At 44.0% G+C, this 19,737-nt stretch overlaps 1 protein-coding gene across 1 annotated transcript; it reads left to right on the forward strand.

Moving 5' to 3' along the window:
* Positions 1-1,811: 1,811 nt before the first annotated feature.
* On the forward strand, positions 1,812-19,533 carry WEE1 (WEE1 G2 checkpoint kinase). Its single transcript, XM_084631149.1, has 11 exons — positions 1,812-2,554; positions 8,062-8,270; positions 8,963-9,029; positions 9,114-9,286; positions 10,563-10,684; positions 12,561-12,707; positions 13,097-13,192; positions 13,282-13,367; positions 13,624-13,794; positions 13,884-14,029; positions 18,193-19,533. Exons 1-11 carry the CDS (start codon positions 2,018-2,020, stop codon positions 18,341-18,343), a joined length of 1,905 nt encoding a protein of 634 aa, XP_084487275.1. The 5' UTR covers positions 1,812-2,017; the 3' UTR covers positions 18,344-19,533.
* Positions 19,534-19,737: the final 204 nt, after the last annotated feature.

Raw genomic sequence — 19,737 nt, forward strand, 5'->3', positions numbered from 1 at the left:
CCATTTCCCCTCCCTGATAGGCCATCCTTAATTCAAAGGTTTACTTACGCCACAAGTGGAAATGGGTTAAGTGGCTCTGCTGTATTGCCAACCTCAAATGTTCAAATTCATGAATCAGGTCTCAAATATCATGAGAAAAGTTTACAAATCATTTGTTTTTTTTATGGCAAACAATTTTTTTTTAAAAAAAGCTGAGATTGTTACATATCACTTGCTCTCAGATCATGCTGTAGTTTCACATCTTGTCTTATAGGACCATAAAATTTAGTATTTGTTTAACAGATTATGTCTGTTCCACTTGTACTTAAGCACTCTGTACCATTTTGCACAGCTGAAGATCTAGCAATTATGTTCTTTTTAATGTGGGGCATTTTGCTGTAAAACAATAAACATACTTACTCTGTGCTGAAACTAAAAAAATCACATTACTGCTGGACCTGAAATCACCATCACAAAAGTTACCAATATATACGTCAACCAAATATGCATATCTGGGGTAGAGGGAACCAGTATATTGGATTTGTCGATTTCGAGCGTTAGTAGAAAAGATGATCTAGCGTCAATCTTCCGTTTCTTCTTCTTCTGATATTCACAGAAGATAAGAGAAGCTTTTTTTAAAAAAAAAAAAAAAAAGTCTGCTTAGATTTTAGCTTTCTCAACACTGCCAGTCTTTACAAGCAGTCGTGCAGTGATAGACTTTAAAAGAAGAATTAAAGGGGCTCATACACTGTCTTTGTTCTTAACGAGGCAGAGATGAAACTCCCCGCCGCTAACGGCTCTCAGCAAAGTGGCATTTTACTTGGGGCTGGGGGTGTCTGTCGGCCTTCTTCGACTTCCGATCCTGCCACGTGTGCAGAGCCGAGAAGCTCACTTGGAAGCGCTCTCTAGAAAAGGGGAGCGAGCAATATATTTTTTGTTTGCCGCCGCGTGAGACACGCAGGTTTGGCTGGCTGGAGGCGATTCCTGCCAGGGGGTGGGTGGGCAGCTCGTCTCCTTGCAATCGCGACGGACTCAACTCACTGCAGGGCAAACGGACTCCTTTCCGCAGGGCGCCGGGGCAGGAGCGCACTGACCAGCAGCACGCCACGCCTCTGCTCACAGGAGCGCCACCGCAACGAACTGCGTGTGCAGCGGGGCGAGTGGGGTGCAGGCCGCCGGCCGGGGCTGTGCCCTGCCTCCAGCGCGACAGCACAGCGGCTTTCCGCTCCCTGCCCGCGGCGTGTTGTACAGTGAAAGGGGCAGTTCCCGCTCGATGCGCGGGGTTGTGCGATGGAGAGCTGGAGCCGTATCCCAGCGGCGCGGGAGGAGCCTGGCAGCCTGCCTGGCCACCCCGCGCTCGTACTGGCAGCAGAGCCCTCTCCACCTTTCCTACACGAGCCTGGAGAGAACGGTGCCCCCCGCATGGTGCGGACCCCCCCGGCCCCGGGGCGAGGGGCCCGGCCCCCGGATGGTGCGGTCGGAGGAGCAGCCCTGGCGACTCACTGCCGGGGTCACAACTCATACTCGGCCTAGCGCGCTGTTCGCTCTACCCCAGGGCCATCGCCGCCCCCTGCGGCACCCCCCTGCGGCCGCCCCCTGCGGCCGCCCAGCTCTGCCGCTCGCCGGAATGGAGGCACCTGGCTACCGCCGGCGGCATCTCCACGCCCCCCACCCCCAACGGAAGGAGACGTCTCCAGCCCCGCCCTTTCCAGCGCCCCATTCGCGCCAAACGAACGTATGACGTATGTTCTGCGTGGCCTGGCCTCCGTCTTCCTTGTTTTCAAACTGAGTGGGCGTGTGTGATTGGCTGGCGTAGGGGCCACGAGACTAACGGTCGCGGGAAAGCCGCGGAGTCTGAACGGCAAGAGCTGGGCTACCCTGGGCAGCGCTAGCGAGTAGGTCCGCGCGGAGCCTGGGGTGGCGCCTACTCTGCGCCGATAGTGGCAGAGCTGGGGAGCGGTCGGCGTGGGAGCGGCCGCGTCTCCCCGTGAGCGGGGCCCGTGCGGAGCCGGGAGCGGCTCGGAGCCCTGGTCCCGCCATGAGCTTCGTGAGCCTGCAGCAGGCCGCGGCGCGGCGCGTCTCGGTCCGGCGGGCGGCCGCCCCGATCCGGCAGAAGCTGCTGTTCCCGGCCGGCAGCAGCGACTGCGAGGAGGAGGACGAGGAGGAGGAAGGGGGCAGCAGCGGCAACAGCACCGGCGAGGACTCAGCCTTCCAGGAGGCGGACTCGCCGCTCTCGGCAGCCCGCACTCCGGCGCGGGGCGAGCCGCCGCCGCTGGAAGAGGAGGAGATGGAGCCGGCGGGGTCCGCGCTGCCTGGGGATGAGGAGGACTCATGGGAGGAGGAGGGCTTCGGCTCGTCCCCGGTCAAGTCGCCCGGAGCCTACTTCATGGCCGGCTCGCCCTCGCCGCCACTCAAGGGCCGCCGGTGTTGCGGGGAGTCGCCGACGCATTTCACTGCAGGCGGGTACCGGGTCCGCAGCGAGGAGCCCCGCTCCCCCCTGCTCGAGTGCCCCGGCACCCCACCCCACAAGACCTTCCGCAAGCTGCGCCTCTTCGACACACCGCACACGCCCAAGGTGAGGGGCCGGGCTCGGGGTGGGGATGGTGCCCTGCGGAGCGGCTGGGGCTGCTCGTGGCACAGCTCCCCTTCGGTTCTTGGTCCCTTAAAGGGCGGCTGGTTGTAACTTGTAGCACGTGTGTGCCCCGTGCTCCAACACAGGGCGTGGCGCGGTCTGTGCTCAGGATTCCCGGAGGAGCTGCCTGCGGTGCTGGGTCTCGCCTGGTCCCCCAGCTCGTCAAAGCACTGTACACATTGGGTCCCGCACGCCCCTTGCTGTGGGCCAGATCTGCAGTATCCACTCCTTTGCTTGTGGTGTCTGTGCGATATGGGGGAAGGGTAGTGAGGGGCCTGGCTTTGTGGCTCTTTGTACAGGAGGGGTAGTCAGTAGGCCAGGGGTGGGCAAACAATGGCCCCGGGGGGTGTATCCGGACCTTCAGATATTTTAATCTGTCCCTTGAGCTCCCACCGTGGAGCAGGGTCCAGGGCTTGCCCTGATCTGGTCCTGCACGGCTCCTGGAAGCAGCTGGGATGTTCCCCCTTGTCCCCTACACATAGGGGCAGCCAGGGGCTCTGCACGCTGTCCCTGCAGCTCCCATTTGCCTGGAACTGCAGCTAATGGGGGCTGTAGAGGCGGCGCCCAGAGCTGCCTGGCTGCTCCCTCTGCATAGGAGATGGAGAGGGGACATGCTGCTGCTTCTGGGAGCTGCTTGAAGTAAGCGCCACCCAGAGCCTGCACCCCTGCTCCAGCCCTGAACCCCCATCTGTCCTCTGAACCCCTCGGTCCCACCCCAGAGCACCCTACTTCACACCCATCCCGTCAGCCACATCCCCCACCCAGAGGGGCGCCCCCCCCATACACCCCAACTTTCTGCTCCAGCCTGGAATCCTCTCCCACACCCTGAACTCATTTTTGGCCCTACCCCAGAGCCTGCACCTCTATCCGGAGCCCTCACCCCCTCCCCTACCCCAATCCCCAATTTCGTGACCATTCACGTCCCACCATACAATTTCCATACCCAGATGTGGCCTTCGGGCCAAAAAGTTTGCCCACCCCTGTAGTAGGCAGATCATGGGCATGATTTCCAGATGCTTTTGAATGGGTTGTGAAACCTCTTTATTCACTTATTATTGTGGTGGTGGTGTGAAAAATTGTTTCTCTAGAGTCTGATTTCAGAGTAGCAGCCGTGTTAGTCTGTATTCACAAAAAGAAAAGGAGTACTTGTGGCACCTTAGAGACTAAGGAATTTATTTGAGCATAAGCTTTCGTGAGCTACAGCTCACTTCTTCGATCCGATGAAGTGAGCTGTAGCTCACGAAAGCTTATGCTCAAATAAATTCCTTAGTCTCTAAGGTGCCACAAGTACTACTTCTCTCGAGTCTGGATCTTGACTATACCTTGACCAAGAAATTTGGACCTTGTATTACAGTAAAGATCCTTGCCTAATATGGGCTAGAACCAGCCCACCTCCCTGAGAGAAAATACTCTAGGGCAGTGCTACTCAAAGTGGTGGTCCGCGGACCGGTGCCAGTCCACGAGCCATCGGCTGCCAGTCTGTGCGCACGTTGGGGGAAAAAAACGCCGGTCCCCCACATCAGATAGCTTGAGAAGCACTGCTCTAGGGCGCTAGAACTCTGTTTACTGGAAGAGCAATGTGGTTGGCAGACACAAAATGTTGGATGTCCGGAGGGTGGTGGGTTAGAAGTATTAATACATTTGTGTTACGCTTCCACTTATTTCAAACTTGTTGGTCTTGTTTGGTAGATTTGTAATGAGAACTAACAATACTCACAACAGAGACCAGGAGGGCAAAGTAATATCCTTTATTGGACCAAGTTCTGTTGGTGAGTGAGAAGTTTTCTAGCCTCACAGAGCTCCTCTTCAGGTCTGGGAAAGGTACTCTGAGCTAAATTAAAGGTGGAAAGGGTTGTTCTGAAGTATTATTCTACCTTGAATATGTGCTAACTACTTAAAGCTAAACAATCCTTTCCACCACTGTTCCCTCTAAGTTGTGCGCACACACATGGCAAAACCTGCACACACAAAAATGTGCACAGAAGCACAATTTGCACAGAAGAAATTTTTTGCACACGGCCTGTCAAAAATTAGAGGGAACGTTGCTTTCCATCACCTTGCATTTAGCTGTGATCCTCAGAGTACCTTTCCCAGACCTGAAGAGGAGTTCTGTGTAGCTGGAAAGCTTGGTCTCTCTCACCAGCAAAAGTTGGTTCAATAAGACATCTCACCTACCTTTGTCTCTAATATCCTGAGACCGACATGGCTACAATTACTCTGTATAATACAGTTGGTGTAAGGATAATGATAGATTCCTTTCCTTTTAAGCGTAAGGAGTGAATTAGAACAGAAAATGGTGTTTTACAAACTCTTCCAGCAACATCTGGCTCCTTAAATATAGAACTGCACCAGCAGAGGATAGCTGATGCAATTTGACAGGGAACCTAAACAAAAATAAACGAACAAAACATAATGCCCCATTTCATTCCTCTGTCTGGGATTAAAAACAAAGTTGTCATCTATGTTACCAGTGCCACTGCCCATTCTAGAGCAATCCTTACATAACATACTTGGTTTGCCTGTAACAAAAAAAAAAAGTTGGCATCTTTTCCAGGTCCTGCCCACAAATTGTCCGTTAAGATTATGTAACAGATTAATCTGGTCTGTTTGGTACTTTTTAAAATTCATATTTTGAAGTAGATGATCAGCCTTGCCTGTTGGTTTGCCACTATTTTATTAAACGTCAGAAGAGTTTTCCAGTCTCTCTTTTTGATCTTAAAATTGTAGTTCAGTAACTGACTTGTCAATTTAGTTTGATTACTTTGTCATTATAAATATGTGTGAGCTGTTAAATGGATCCAGTTTAATCCAATGTAGATTTTTTTAAAAAGTAGGTTTTGTAAAACAAGTTCTAAGAGTAAAAGGCATATTTTCAGTACTTCTAAACACTGCAGTGGACATATATATTGAAGTGATGCTCAATCTTTCAGTCATGGTTATCTGAATTTTATGTGATGCGTTTAAATGTTCTATCACCTTGTCTCCATGTTTGTTTGACAGCACCATGTAGTTTGTTTCCATTGTTTCTGTTTTGTGGGTATTTGATACATGAGCGAAACTTTGCTTGTGGGGGGTGAAAGGGGAAGACCTAGAATTTATAAACTACAAATGGCTAGGGGGACTTGGGACTGCTGAAATATGATCAATTTAAAAAGAATATGTAAGCTGTTTCAAACTTTTAAAACAATTATTCCCATACCAGACTTCCAAACCAGCTGTTGCTGCTTCAATACATGGAAATCTGAAAACTATTTATTTGGAAACATACTGTATAAGTATGAAATTGGCTAGTCTTCTAATTTTCTATGCTAAAAACTAATGTATATAAGTAATTAAAAGTAAATAGTCTTACTTGATTTATTAATTATTGATAAGTACACTTGGAAAAAACACTTTTAATCTGAAAATGTCTCTAATGGTAACAGTAGATTGATCAATCATGTAATTAATACGATTACATAGCATGTAAGTGTGACTTAAGTGTCAATGCTTGCTTATATCAAATACAACAGGAAACATGCTTAGTGGGTGATATATGCCATTGAACTCTGATGTGTTTGAAAACTCAGAATGAGAGAGCATGCATGTGCCTGCACAGGTCAATTCTAGGGATTGCAGGTCATGACAGGCACTGGTTGAAGCCTTGGCAACTTGGCTATAACCTGTTCTCCAGTCTTTCATCTTCCCACCTCTCCCCTGCAAAGGAGGTTTGATTAATATATTTGACTGGTAGATTGCCCTCAGCTTCCAAAAATATTAGAGTTGGGGTTATGGAGAGAGTGGTTTTACTTCATTTTCAATAGGTGACCTTTCTTCACTGTGAAAACCTCTTGGATTAAGGTAAATTCTGTTATGGTATTTGTGTATAAAATGAACTTTTCAATTCTGAATATTTAGAGGACACCCATATATTTTGTGCATTTCTAGTGTCCCATTAGTATAGAACTGAGCACTAGTACTGCTAATCTTAGATGTATAGGGACTAACTTTTTTATAGAAGGCAGAAGAACATGAGAATTTTATAGGCAAGTCATAACAGGGCTTTATTGTGCTGCTGTGTAGCTGAGCCAATAATGTGTGGTAATTTAGTGTTTAGTGGCTCAGAGTTTAGCATGTTTCTATATAGTCATGCTTCATGGTTTTTTCTGTTGAAAGAGAATCGTGTTAATTGTTCCATCCTTCTGTATGGTCTTATCCTGACTAAAATGTGGTCACTTTTAGTCGCCAGGCTTGAAAATGATTAAAATGTTAAGCAATTGCCAGAATAAAGATAAACACTGTTAGTACTAAAGCTTAAAAATTCATATCCAAATGATTTACATGGGACAAATTCATTCCTATTAAGCAGCTCTTATGCTAATTAAACAGTAGTCATCATTAATAATAACTTTCTGGAAAACATAGCTGAACATGCCCAGTTATGAGTAGGGCCCTACCAAATTCGCGATCAATCTTGGTCAACTTCGGTCATAGGATTTAAAAAGATAAAAATCAGAGCTTAAGATATTTACTGTGAAATTTCAGATTTGTTATAAGCGGGGGGGGGGGGGTCCTGACCCAAAAGGGAGTCATAGGGGAGTCGAAAGGCTATTATAGTGGGTTGCATTTTTGCCACCCTTTTGTGCTATTGCTGGCGGTGGCACTGTCTTCAGAGCTGGGCGGCCGGTGAACAGTGGCTGCTGGCCAGGCGCCCAGCTCTGAAGGCAGCACCGCCGCCACCACCAGCAATGCGGAAGAGAGTTGGCATGGTATAGGAGGGCCTTGGGGTGGGGGGAGGGCAGGGCCAGCCTTATGGGTGCTGTGGTTGTTGGGGAGGTTTCTGTGGTCACACACCCGCCTCCACACACAGCAGGCCCAAGGCCCTTTTAACTCCTGAGCACCAGAGCGATGTGCCTGGAGCCAGGGATGGGCAGGGATGGTGGTGCACTGGCCAAGGGCTCCTACTGTATGCCAGGCTCCAGCTGCTGGTCCTGGTGGGTTGGTGAAAGAAGGGACTTCCTCTTCCCCTGCATGGGCTGCTCCCTGGGCTGGGTCAGACCCATCTCCAGGAACATTCCCCAGCTTCAGGAAGCTCTGCGGCTGCTGACTGGGACCCCAGCTCTGATGGCAGTGCTGCCGCCAGCAGCAGTGCAGACATAAGGGTGTCATGGTATGGTATTGCCACCTTTACTTCTGCACTGCTGCTGGCTGCGGCACTGCCATCAGAGCTGGGTGGGCGGCCAGCATATGCCGCTCTCCAGTCGCCCAGCCCTGAAGGCAGCACAGAAGTAAAGGTGGCAATACTGTGACGTGACCCCCAATTTGAGAAATGCCAGTCTTCCCTGTGAAATCTGTATAGAATAAAAGACCAGATTTCACAGCCTGTGATGTGTTTTTCGTGGTGGTGAATTTGGTAGGGTCCTAGTTATGAGTATCTAAAGTACTGATGAGCCTTTTTGGTTTTTTTGTAGAGTTTACTTTCCAAAGCTCAAGGAATGGGCTCCAGCTCAGTTAAACTCCGTGTAGGATCCCTCTTCATGAATGTTGGGAAGTCCGAAAAGCAGGATGCTGTTATGAGACGGACACCTCATGTGAACATTAATCCCTTTACTCCAGATTCGCTGTTCCTTCAGACTTCAGCTGGACAGTGTCGTAGAAGAAAGAGAACACATTGGAATGAGTGAGTAACTCATACTTCTTTATCAAGCTTATTTTAAACTATTTTTAGTTGTAAAAAAAAAAAATCGTATTGCTAAATTTTCTAGGAAATCTCTTGTTAGTTTTTTCCCCTAAAATCAACAGATGCAAAATTTTACATTCTGAATTTAATAGCAGTAGGTATCTTCAAGGTGAATGACACCCAGAAATATATTTTCTGGGTTACGCTGGGGTTCAGTGTGATGTGCATGACCATAATCTGCAGTGGGATTTGTCAGATGGAAGGTAAAATCGGTTTAGAGAATCCTTGGATTAGGAGAAGAATTAACAGGTGAACCATGTTGTCCAGACACGGATTTGAGTTAGGATGGGAAACCAGCAACTGTACAATGAGTCAAGTAGTAGTAATGGTTGTCTTGATTCTGCTAGATAGAAACCAGAAAGGGGGGGGGGGGGGTGATAGGATGGACATTTAGCAGTGGGCATCAGCTGCAGCTGTTAATCTTCTAGAAACAAGAGACAAATATATGCAAGAAAGCTACATTTTGTAGGTGGGTATTACTTTGTGTGATTTCACATTCCAGACTTTTTGTTTTGGTTTTCCATTAGCTTGGCTTTGATAGAATGTAAAAATTGGAATTCTTATTGTCTGTCTTTAAGATCATCAAGACTTATTTTTTCAATAAATAAATATATTATGAATGTAACTTTCAGCTCTTGTGGGGAGGACATGGAAGCAAGTGACGGAGAGCTTGAAGATGAAACTATCAGACCTGCCAAGGTAACACGCTTATAGCTTTGTGTTTAATTAGTAGTGTGTATTTGCAAACCTAAGTCTGTCTTTTTTCTTTTTTAATCACTGCAGCGGATCACAATAACAGAAAGTAATATGAAGTCACGGTATGAAACAGAATTTCATGAATTGGAGAAGATTGGGTCTGGAGAATTTGGTTCCGTGTTTAAATGTGTAAAAAGACTTGATGGCTGTATCTATGCTATAAAACGGTCCAAGAAGCCCTTAGCTGGCTCAGTTGATGAGTGAGTATGTGTGTTATTTTACTTAAAGCTAGATACTAACTCTTGGTTGCCTTTTTACTTTTTTGCTTCTCACACATGAAGTGTTCTGGTGTACACATTAAAATGAGACTTTCAGGATGAATATAAGTTTGCAAGTGTTTATCTGCTTTACAACTAACACCTTAAAATAGAAATCTAAAAACTAACTTTTCATCAGTCTTTCTGAAGTTAAAGGGTAGTATTGTGGCTTATGTGAAGTGGGAAGAGAGACTTGGGTTCTATTTCCAGCTCTGCCACAGGCATCCTGTATGATCTTAAGTAAATCACTCTAGTCATCTACAAAGTAAGGATAATAATGGTATATACGTTACACTGATGTCTGTAAAGCCCTTTGTGACCCCTGCTGGGAAGGCTTCACAGAAGTGCAAAATGTTAAGTATTGCTCTGTGTCCAGTTTTGAGTGAGGGATAAAGTAAAGTAGGCTAGTTTCTTTTTCTGGTTCTTGTGCACTTGCACAATGCTATTTAGTTTACAACACTCCAAGGGAATGCTTAAATCCAAAATACTGAAGTCTTTAAAACATAAATTTATGGTACTGTTTGTTCATTCTTAATTCTTTCATCTAACCCATAAATGTTTAGTTCCCTTTTAAACTTTTGGACCAAAAGATTGTATCATCAGGAGCCTTTTCTGAAACTGTTCAATGGCAGGCCTTTAGAAATTATGTCAGTGGTGCTTTAAAAGCATAGTGAATTTGCAGCCACTTCTTCCAGCCTCTCTAGTCTCTACCAGTGGTGAAGGCTCAGTTGTTCTTGAAGTGGAACCATACAACCTGATCTACAACAAAAGCTTGTATTTTAGTATTTTACCATGGTTAATCTTTTTATAGTATAATATAAATTATTTTAAAACTTAAATACTCAGTCACTGATGTCAATGCAAATGTAACTTCAGATACCGCCCAATTAAATCTGTACATTCATTAAAAGACATCAGCCGTAAGTTTATAATGGCAAGGTGAATTGTTTCTTCTTTTCAGTGGTGAGTGGTGTTAGATCAGTTGCTTGATAACAAAGCAGTATTGACAGATGAATACCCTTTTTCAGGCTCCGTGTTAACGTGTCTTTAAGGCAGTAGCCATGTGACCACTATATAAAGATCACGTGGGGGGGGGGTGTATGTAACATAATAGCAACTTCTAGCAGACTTAAATTTAGATATTCTGAAATAAATTTAGACTATCACTAAATATTTGTGTGTTTTTTTTTTGTTTGTTTTTTAAATTTATTTATAATAGGCAGAATGCTTTAAGAGAGGTCTATGCACATGCAGTTTTGGGGCAGCATTCTCATGTAGTCAGATACTACTCTGCCTGGGCAGAAGATGATCACATGCTTATACAGAATGAATATTGTAATGGTAAGAAAAACCTATTCTCAGTCAACTTGCTATGAACCGTAGGTCTTCTAAAGTTGCCTGTAGGGTTTGAACTGGCAGGTCTCTCAGGGGCATTAGCCTGGGGTGGATGGCACTGGTTGTAGGAGATACTCTTTTCTAAATGTGAAAGAGATGGAGTTATACACATGTGCAGTCCCTTTGGTAGGACTATTTTATATATCTAAAAACCTGAATCACTAAATTTGATCAAACAAAATACTCCAATAAAACAAACCTCTCTAAAAGAGAGGACATAGCAAAAGGTTCCTCTCCTTGCACATAACAGTTGGTGAGCCATGGGGCTGCTTGACTACTCCCTGGTTGACAAAGTAAATACTGCAGAGCATAACCATTTTTTCTAAACAAATTAATGTATTCCTTATGGGGAAAACATTTTTTTTAATTTACTTTGGACATATGCTACTAGGCCCATACATGCTGAAGCACAATAAAACAATTACGTTGCTACTAAACTAAAAGGAAAATCCCTTTTCCCCTATCAGAATTTATTTAAGGGGCAGGTGAGAAACAGGCGTTTTGCTTCTTTTATTTTCTCCCTCCTTCCCCTCCCGCCCCCCGGGGTCTTCCACCGTTTTAATTGAATAGCTTCATCTGGATCAGCAGCTGGGTCTAAATCACAAACCAGAAGTGATTTTGATTTTAAACTAACTTTTTGTATTGCTTTTCGTGTTAATATCAGAAAGTATGTTGACTCTGAAATATTACTTGTATATAAAGATTTGAGGAATATTTCTGTATTGAATTGTTTTGGGACCATGAGTAAATCACTTAATTTCTGTTTTCCATTTTATAGATGGGGGAGGGGGGGAGAGAGAAATACTCTTATCAACTGAGAGAGTTCTTCGAAAAGTGCTGCTAGTGCGAAGTGTATCTTCCACTTACAAAAGCAGTAGGGGTAGCTTTTTTGTTTTTTTGGCTCAGTGCCATGAGCTGACTTCCTAAATGTGAAAAAGCCAACTTAAAGAACTTTTCTCAGGAAAATTCTGTGGTGTCTTACCAAAATCCCTTAAATGGGTTTAAAACAAAAAATTAGATTAAATGAGTTCATGCAAAGAAAAAGTGGACAGCGTCCAAGAAAGGTCATGCTTAAGGAGGACATACTCAGTTCTCCTTATTTGAATTTAATACTGTTCCTGTGTGTGTCAACTCACCAGCACAGACTAAATTTACACCTTTTGTGCTTTAGGGTTAGATATTCAGTGCCTTTTGGTTTTCCTTTTGCAGATAACTGTTTCCCTCTCTGTTTTTACCACAATATTAACATGGCCATATCTTCCAGAGCTCTTACTCTGAAGAAAACATTTTAATACAGATTATATGGGTGACATGGCCTCTAGTTCATGGCTGTTTGGGGCAGTTCCCTCACTTGGGATTCCATGGCAACTACAGTGATTGCTTACAATTACTTTACATGTATTTCAATGTAGAAGCTGGGAATAAGGAGAGAGAGAGAGAGGTATACCATGGTACCATCCAGCTCTCTTTAGACCAGTGTTTCTCAAACTTTTGTACTGGTGACCCCTTTCACATAGCCTCTGAGTGTGACCCCTTCTTATAAATTAAAAACACTTTTTATATATTTAACACCATTATAAATGCTGGTGGCAAAGCGGGGTTTGGGGTGGAGGCTGACAGCTTGCGACCCCCCCATGTAAGAACCTTGTGACCCCCTGAGGGATCCCGACCCCCAGTTTGAGAACCCCTGCTCTAGACCATCAGCAATGTTTGGTGGTCCACGAACCACGTTTTGGGAATCTCTGCTGTATGGGAAACCTTCTTCGTTTTAAGTAAAACACTTGTGGAACAAGGTAGTTGACATATTTTGGCTTTGTTTTAGGTGGCAGTTTAGCTGATGCCATAAGTGAAAACTACAGAAATATGCGCTATTTTACTGAACCCGAGCTGAAAGATCTTCTACTTCAGGTGGCTCGTGGCTTAAAGTATATTCATTCAATGTCACTGGTACACATGGATATAAAGCCTAGTAAGTATGTAAACTACTGTACTCTATTGAAGTTATATTTACAATTTCTTTAGATGGTTTAGTTTGTTGCAGAAAAATAAGCAGTCAGCCACACCTCAATAACTAAATTCTTTGTGGTGCTACTCAGACCATCAAATAGATCAATTTTAAAATTGGCTAGCATAATTAAAGTGCTTTTAAGTTTATCCTGCATCATTTCTGTGGAACCAAGTTTGTTGACTTGCCAAAAAATTCGCTTCTGTCCCATTTGGTGGTTTCTGCTCTCTAGTTTGTCTTACTCTAGGAAATGGTATATAATGAAACCAGTTTCTTTATAAATACAGTTGTCTGAGATATCAAATGAGGTAAAATTTAGATCTGGAGTTGTTCCTTACAGTTCTTCTTTGCAGGTAATATCTTCATATCTAGGACATCAGTTCCAAGTATGACATCAGAGGAAGGTGATGATGATGACTGGTCTTCTGACAAAGTTGTATTTAAAATAGGTAAGGCAAATGCTGCCCGCTTAAAGATCAGATGATATGATTCATTTGGTTTCTGAATAATAACTTTTCCCCTTAACTATTCCTTTTAGGTGATCTTGGTCATGTAACTAGAGTATCTAGTCCACAAGTAGAGGAAGGAGATAGCCGTTTTCTTGCAAATGAAGTTTTACAAGAGGTAACAGCTTTGTTTTGCTAATTGAAGCTAAAATAAGGTTTAAGTCTGCATGATGTGTTTGCAGTTTTTTTATTTAATCACCCACAAGTAGAAATAACTATTTCAGTTTTGTAAAACGTGAATGTTTTTCTAAATGGCTCACCTTTTGGAATGTGAGAAGATAGATGCTTTGGATGTCTCTATTTCCACATTAGTCGTATGTCCAGTTTCTATTCTGGTGTGGGTATTCACAGAAGGTTTAACTTTTTCTTTGCAGAACTATACTCACTTGCCGAAAGCTGATATTTTTGCTCTTGCTCTAACTGTTGTGTGTGCTGCTGGTGCTGAACCACTTCCGACTAATGGAGACCAATGGCATGAAATTCGACAAGGAAAACTGCCTAGAATACCACAAGTTCTTTCTCAAGAATTATTGGAGTTATTAAAAGTAAGAATTGTTGTATGCACATGGCTCCTTGCTTATTCTGATACTGTAAGTAGTTAGTGTTTTTTAAACCTGAATCCCTTTTCTTCAAGGTTATGATTAGTCCAGATCCAGAGAGAAGACCTACAGCAGTGGCTCTGGGCAAGCATTCAGTGCTGCTATCTGCTGCCAAAAAGAGTGCAGAGCAACTTCGTATAGAGCTGAATGCTGAGAAGTTCAAAAATTCACTCTTGCAAAAGTGAGTGCAAAGGTTCCTTGATTATCAGGCATAATTATATTTGTGATAATTTGTGTTTTAGGGTGATGAAATTTTATACCCTTATTTCAAATTTTAAGATTACTAAAGATAGGACATAAGAGCACAGTAACTATACTTCCACTAAACCTAAGTCTACTCTTAAAGCAGGAGTGGGCAAACCTTTTTTTGGCCTGAGGGCTACATTGGGGCTCCGAAAATGTATGGAGGGTAGGGAAGGCTGTGCCTCCCCAAACAGCCTGGCCTCTGCCACTTCCTGCCCCCTGACTGCCCCCCTCAGAACTCTTGACCCATCCAAACCCCGCTGCCCCCCTGAACCTCTGCCCCATCCAACCGACCCCTGCTCCCTGTCCCCTAACTGCCCCCTGGGACCTCCTGCCCCTTACCATGCAGTTCAGAACAGCAGGAGCTTGCAGTCGCACTGCCTGGCCAGAGCCAGCCCTGCCACCCAGTGCGCTGGTGGCATGGTGAGCTGAGGCTGCGGGGGAGGGGGAACAGCAGGGGAGGGCTGGGGGCCAGCCTCCCTGGCCCGGAGCTCAAAGGCTGGGCAGGACAGTCCCATGGGCCACATCCGCCATAGTTTGCCCACCTCTGTCTTAGAGCCTTTAAGGAGACTCTTAAGGAGCCAAATATATCCTAGAAACCTAAGAACAATAGCAATGTTTGGATAACATCCTAAAAAACTAAGTGTTTTTTAAAGAAAAATTTCCTTTGCAATATTTTGATATAATCATTGCAGTATTGAGAATAAATGAAGTGTCTTTTACATTTGGTTTTATTTTTTGCTGATGAAATTGTAAATAGCATAAATAGTGAATAGCACATTGGGCAAGTTTTCAATTGTAATAATCAAAGGGTTTTAGTAAGGGGTGGGTGTGTGTGTAAGTGTGACTTAGAAACTGAGATTCCCTTTAGGAAGAGTATTAACCCCCTTAATCCCTTTGAGCTGGCTGTTAAGTCAGTCTCTAAATTATAGACAGGAGATGGAAGAATTATGGTGACTGTCTACATCTGAACCTCTAATGGCTAGAAATCTTAAGGTGGTGTGTTGCTGTGTTTCTGCGCATCATTTGCGATTAATATAGATGCCCTTAGTCACTTTTTCCCATGCCTTCCATTTTTCATGCCTTCCACCAGTCCCTCTTGCAGTTTTTCCTCTAGCCTCTGCTATAGCTGGTACAGCTAGAGGCGGACTTGCTCTTTTGGTTGGTTACACTCATACAGTCTCCTGATGAATGACACTTACTTCCTCCTTTCTTCAGTCAATCTAGCAGTCTGCAGGCTTTTGCTGAAAGACAAATTCTGAGCACTGAGACTTTCATGCAGACAGGCAAGTGGGGAGAGGAGGCAAGCTTTCACCAAGTCAGCGGTTGCTGAGAAGGACTTCTGGATCTAGGAACAAGCATGTCATGTCCATCAATCTGAAATGGAGGGAAGCTTAACTAGAACATAGATGACTACTTTAGAGGAATTCCCTCACAAGGCAAACTTTTGAAATCTGATCAGGAAAAATACTTGGCAAAATGTTTGTGGACCAACTCTTAATTACTTCTTCCATGCCTCAAACACTCAGTCATCACCTTGTGGATATTACTTTGTACTATACAAAAGCAGGCTTAAGTGGAGGGAACCCATTTGAGGGACGCACCCAAACCCTCTTGTCCCTGGCCTCTCCCTTAAAGAGGGGAAGGGGTTCACTTCTCCAGATTCAAAGTATGGCTTCAGTGGAGCATTTGAAGCATGTTCCAAAATTCTCTAAGTATTATCAGTAATGGGAAATATTAGTTGTCTTTCACATCCTTCCCTCACCCTTCCTGGATGCAACTTTTTTTTAAAAAGTTTAAAAAAGTCCTATGGTGTCCTTGATATTCTTTTAAAGCAGGGGTCTCAAACTCAATTTACCTTAGGGCTAATGCCCGTCCTCAAATCCAAATCCAGCGGGCCAGTAATGTCACTCATGCTGCCCAGAACCTGCCCCCAAAAACTCCACCCCCTGAAGCTCCACCCTCCAACTTCCTAAGGCTCTGGGAGGGAGTTTGGGTGGGGGAGAAGGTCTGGGGTAGGGTATTGAGATGCAGGCTCTGGCAGGGAGTTTGGGTGCAGAAGGGGTGAGAGGTTGGGCTCTGGGAGGGAGTTTAGGTGCAGGAGGGGATCTGGGAGGGAGTTTGGGTGCTGGGTGTGGGCCCTGGGGCAGGGGTGCAGGCTCGGGGAGGAGGTTGAGGGGGTGTGGGAAGGGGGTGCAGGCTCTGAGAGGGAGTTTGGGGGTGGGGGTGCAGGCTCTGGGAGGGGGGAGGGGTGGGCAGCACTTACCTGACTCCAAGGCGGGGCAGGCCGGGGGGCCTCCCCAGGCTCTGCCCCCACAGCTTCCCATTGGCCGCAGGAGTGCTTGGGGCGGGGGCAGGGAGCGTGTAACCTCAGCCCCACTGCCCAGAGCTGAAGCCGAAGCCTGAACCACACCACCCAGGGCTGAAGGCTTCAGGCTTCAGGCTTTGGCCTCGGGCTACAGCAAATCCAACACCTGCTCTGGCGACCCAATTAAGACAAGGTCATGACCCACTTTGGAGTGCTGACCCACCGTTTGAGAATTGCTGAGCTAGAGCATTTGAGTTCTTGCCACCCTGTCCAAAGAGGATACAGCAGAAATAGAGGAGATTCAGCGATGGTTGAAAGTAATGACTATGGACATTATAATTTTATATGAAAGATAATGATTAAACAAAGGAAATAATAAAATAGTATAGAGAAAGTAGTTGGAGAGCTGCTGGTATTTTTTTCTTGCAATACAATAATATGGGGATATGCCTCAAAACTGAAAAGTACTTCCACACAATGCACAATTAGCCTGTGGAACTCATTTAGGCTGAGAACATAGCAGGATTCAAAAGTGTTGGACATTTTATATGGATAGTGGAAAAACACCAGTTACCTTTTTAGGAAGTTGGAAATTTTCATCCTTCATGGCATGGGCCAACCTCTAATGTAATTTAGAAAAAAATTTTCCTGTGGTCAGGTTATTCTACAACTACCTACTTGAGTGGATGGGGGTGGGGTGGGTGTGTGTGTATACATACATACACACACACACATTTTTGTAACTTCTTCCAAAGCATTTGGTACTGGCCAGTGTCAGAGATGAGATACGAGGCAGACTACCAGTCTTATCCAGCATGGCAGTTTCTGCTTTCTCCTCAACTCAGTCTTTCAGCCAACTCAAGTTGGACATGTTAAACAAACTAGAGATTCAGGTATAGTGCCTGTATTGGCCTATAGAAGGAAAAGGACATTGGTGGCATTTTTGGGCTGTTCGTCACTGATGCCGTTCTTGGGGGGGCAGTCTGTTGAAAAGAAAAAACTTTGGAAACCTTCAGACCACAAAGATAGCTTAACAAGGGTAGCTAGTCTTGAGGATGAAGTCTCTACACTTAGCACTCTAAAAGTTGGCTAGTTGTGGACATTTTAAGGTCAGCTTGTACTGGCAATTAACTACTAGCCTGTATTATTTTAACTGGGATACAAGGAAGAATTAGATACATTCTTTATTCTACCAATCCAATTAACCATCAGTATTATGGGTTTCTTTTGGTTACCCTTTTCCATGGTAAGATTAAGTACTTTGTTCCATCTCTTAGTTATCATTGGTGACCAACAAGCAGTTGAACTGACACACCTCATTAGGCTAATAAAAGGCCTTTATGTTAATTAACTCTATTGTTTAGCTTCTGTGTATGTAGTGGTATTTGCTGTCATAGCTATATTGGAGTGTTGGCATTTACAGAAATGTAAATGTGTTTTTAAAGGTTTTAATAGCTTTAATACAGAAATGTGTTTTTAAAGGTTTTAACAGCTACTGATTTACAGTTGCATATAAATTTTAAAAAAACCGTGGGTATTTTATTTGAGCATCAACAATATACATGGTTCTGGAACTTCCTTCCTGTTTCTCCCTCCAAGTAAGAAAATTTAGACATGATGCAAAAATTGGATCTTGAACTTTCCCTGTTATCTCCTGAAATGAATGGAGACACCAACTGGGCGGTTCTGCAAATTGCTTTATAATGCTGCCTATGCAAATCCAGATAGGTTGTGGCCTGAGACTGATCAAGAGTCTTATTTTGGATGGAAATTTCTTGATTCTTCTCTTTCAGAGAACTGAAGAAGGCACAAATGGCAAAAGCTGCAGCAGAAGAGAGGGCACTGTTCACCGACCGAATGGCAACTAGATCTACAACACAGAATAGAACATCTCGACTCATTGGAAAGAAAATGAACCGCTCAGTTAGTCTTACTATATACTGAAATATCCATTCCAAAAAAACCTGAGGAGAGACTATGAAATCTTCTTAATGGATTGAATTTTTGAGGAGTTGAAGGAAGAATTCAATTTCTGGTTTCTTGCCCAGTCTTCAATCAGTGTCTCTAGTTTTACAGAAATAACTTTTAGGATTTTTAATTGCAAAATACAGCAAATTAGCTGTATTAACAATTGAGATATGGACTCTAATATCTGGTCTATTGAAAACGTTGGATGTTAGTCCATAAGCCTTTCAGTTACACTGTTAAATGTTACACCATCCCAGGGTTAACCACTATAGTGGTGTGCTGCTTTTTAGTGTTACTGCATTGTAACAAAATATATTTTCCCTAATAATCTTAAAAGGGCTTTACTGAAATTAGACTGTCCTTGGAACAGGGAAGGAATGCTGAGGAGACTGGTTTAAGGCCATTCAATATACCTGGTGTCAGGAAACTTTTTATTGTGAATTTTACTTGTCTGTTCAACTGGGAGCACTTTGTCGGCATAACTTAAACCATGGATAAATAAGCCTGTGGAAGTATATGCCATGTGAAACTGCTGCTATTTTAGTTTTTTGTCCTTGCTGTAAACTGTAGCATTAAAACAATCATTGTTGTGTTAATAGGCTTTCTGTTAAAACAATTATGTGAAAAATATCTAAGCTGCCTTTAGTGAAAGCAGCATTTTTCTTTAAAGCTAGTGCATTGTGAACTAAATGCACCAATTTTATATTTGAACTTTGTATTAGTGTAGTGCAATTGTTAATGTCTCAGCTATTAATGTTTTTGTAATTTTTTAATAACGTTCTCTGAATGCTGGGGTTTTCCTCTTCTCCCTCCCTTCAGTTTCATGTTTGTATGGCTATTGCATATTTTTGTTGGAGTACCTGTATATACTTGTGCTGTTTAGTGTAAGTATTTTGGCTGTTCAATGTTCATGTACATAACTGTTTGATCTTGCTCATAGTATACCATACTAAACAGCAGTTTGGGAAGCCAGAAGACTGAATTGAATCTATTCCAGTATAAGTTCTGAACTGAATACAATTTGGCTGTGTAATCACTTTTTCTGTTACTAGTTAAAAGTTGACAGATATTGCCAAAAATGGAATTTGTTTGTTACTGGCATGTCTCTACTCATTAACTTTGATTTAAACAATGTTCCCCGTTTGTGTTTCACTTATTTGTATTAGTATTTAATTGGAATATTAAAAGTCAAAGGTTGAGCTTAATAGTGTCTAATATTTGTTTGGCTTTAAAGTTGTGGAAATAAAATATCTATACTGTAGTATATCATGGCTAGTCCTGACGTGGCCTACCTACTCCAATGGTCCTACCTCACTTACGGAAAGCCTATGGCTATGGAAGCTTATCACAGGGGAGGAGTACAGCAATGC

This window comes from Lepidochelys olivacea (genome assembly GCF_965140295.1).
Source record: "Lepidochelys olivacea isolate rLepOli2 genome assembly, chromosome: 6".
NCBI classification, from domain to species: domain Eukaryota; kingdom Metazoa; phylum Chordata; order Testudines; family Cheloniidae; genus Lepidochelys; species Lepidochelys olivacea.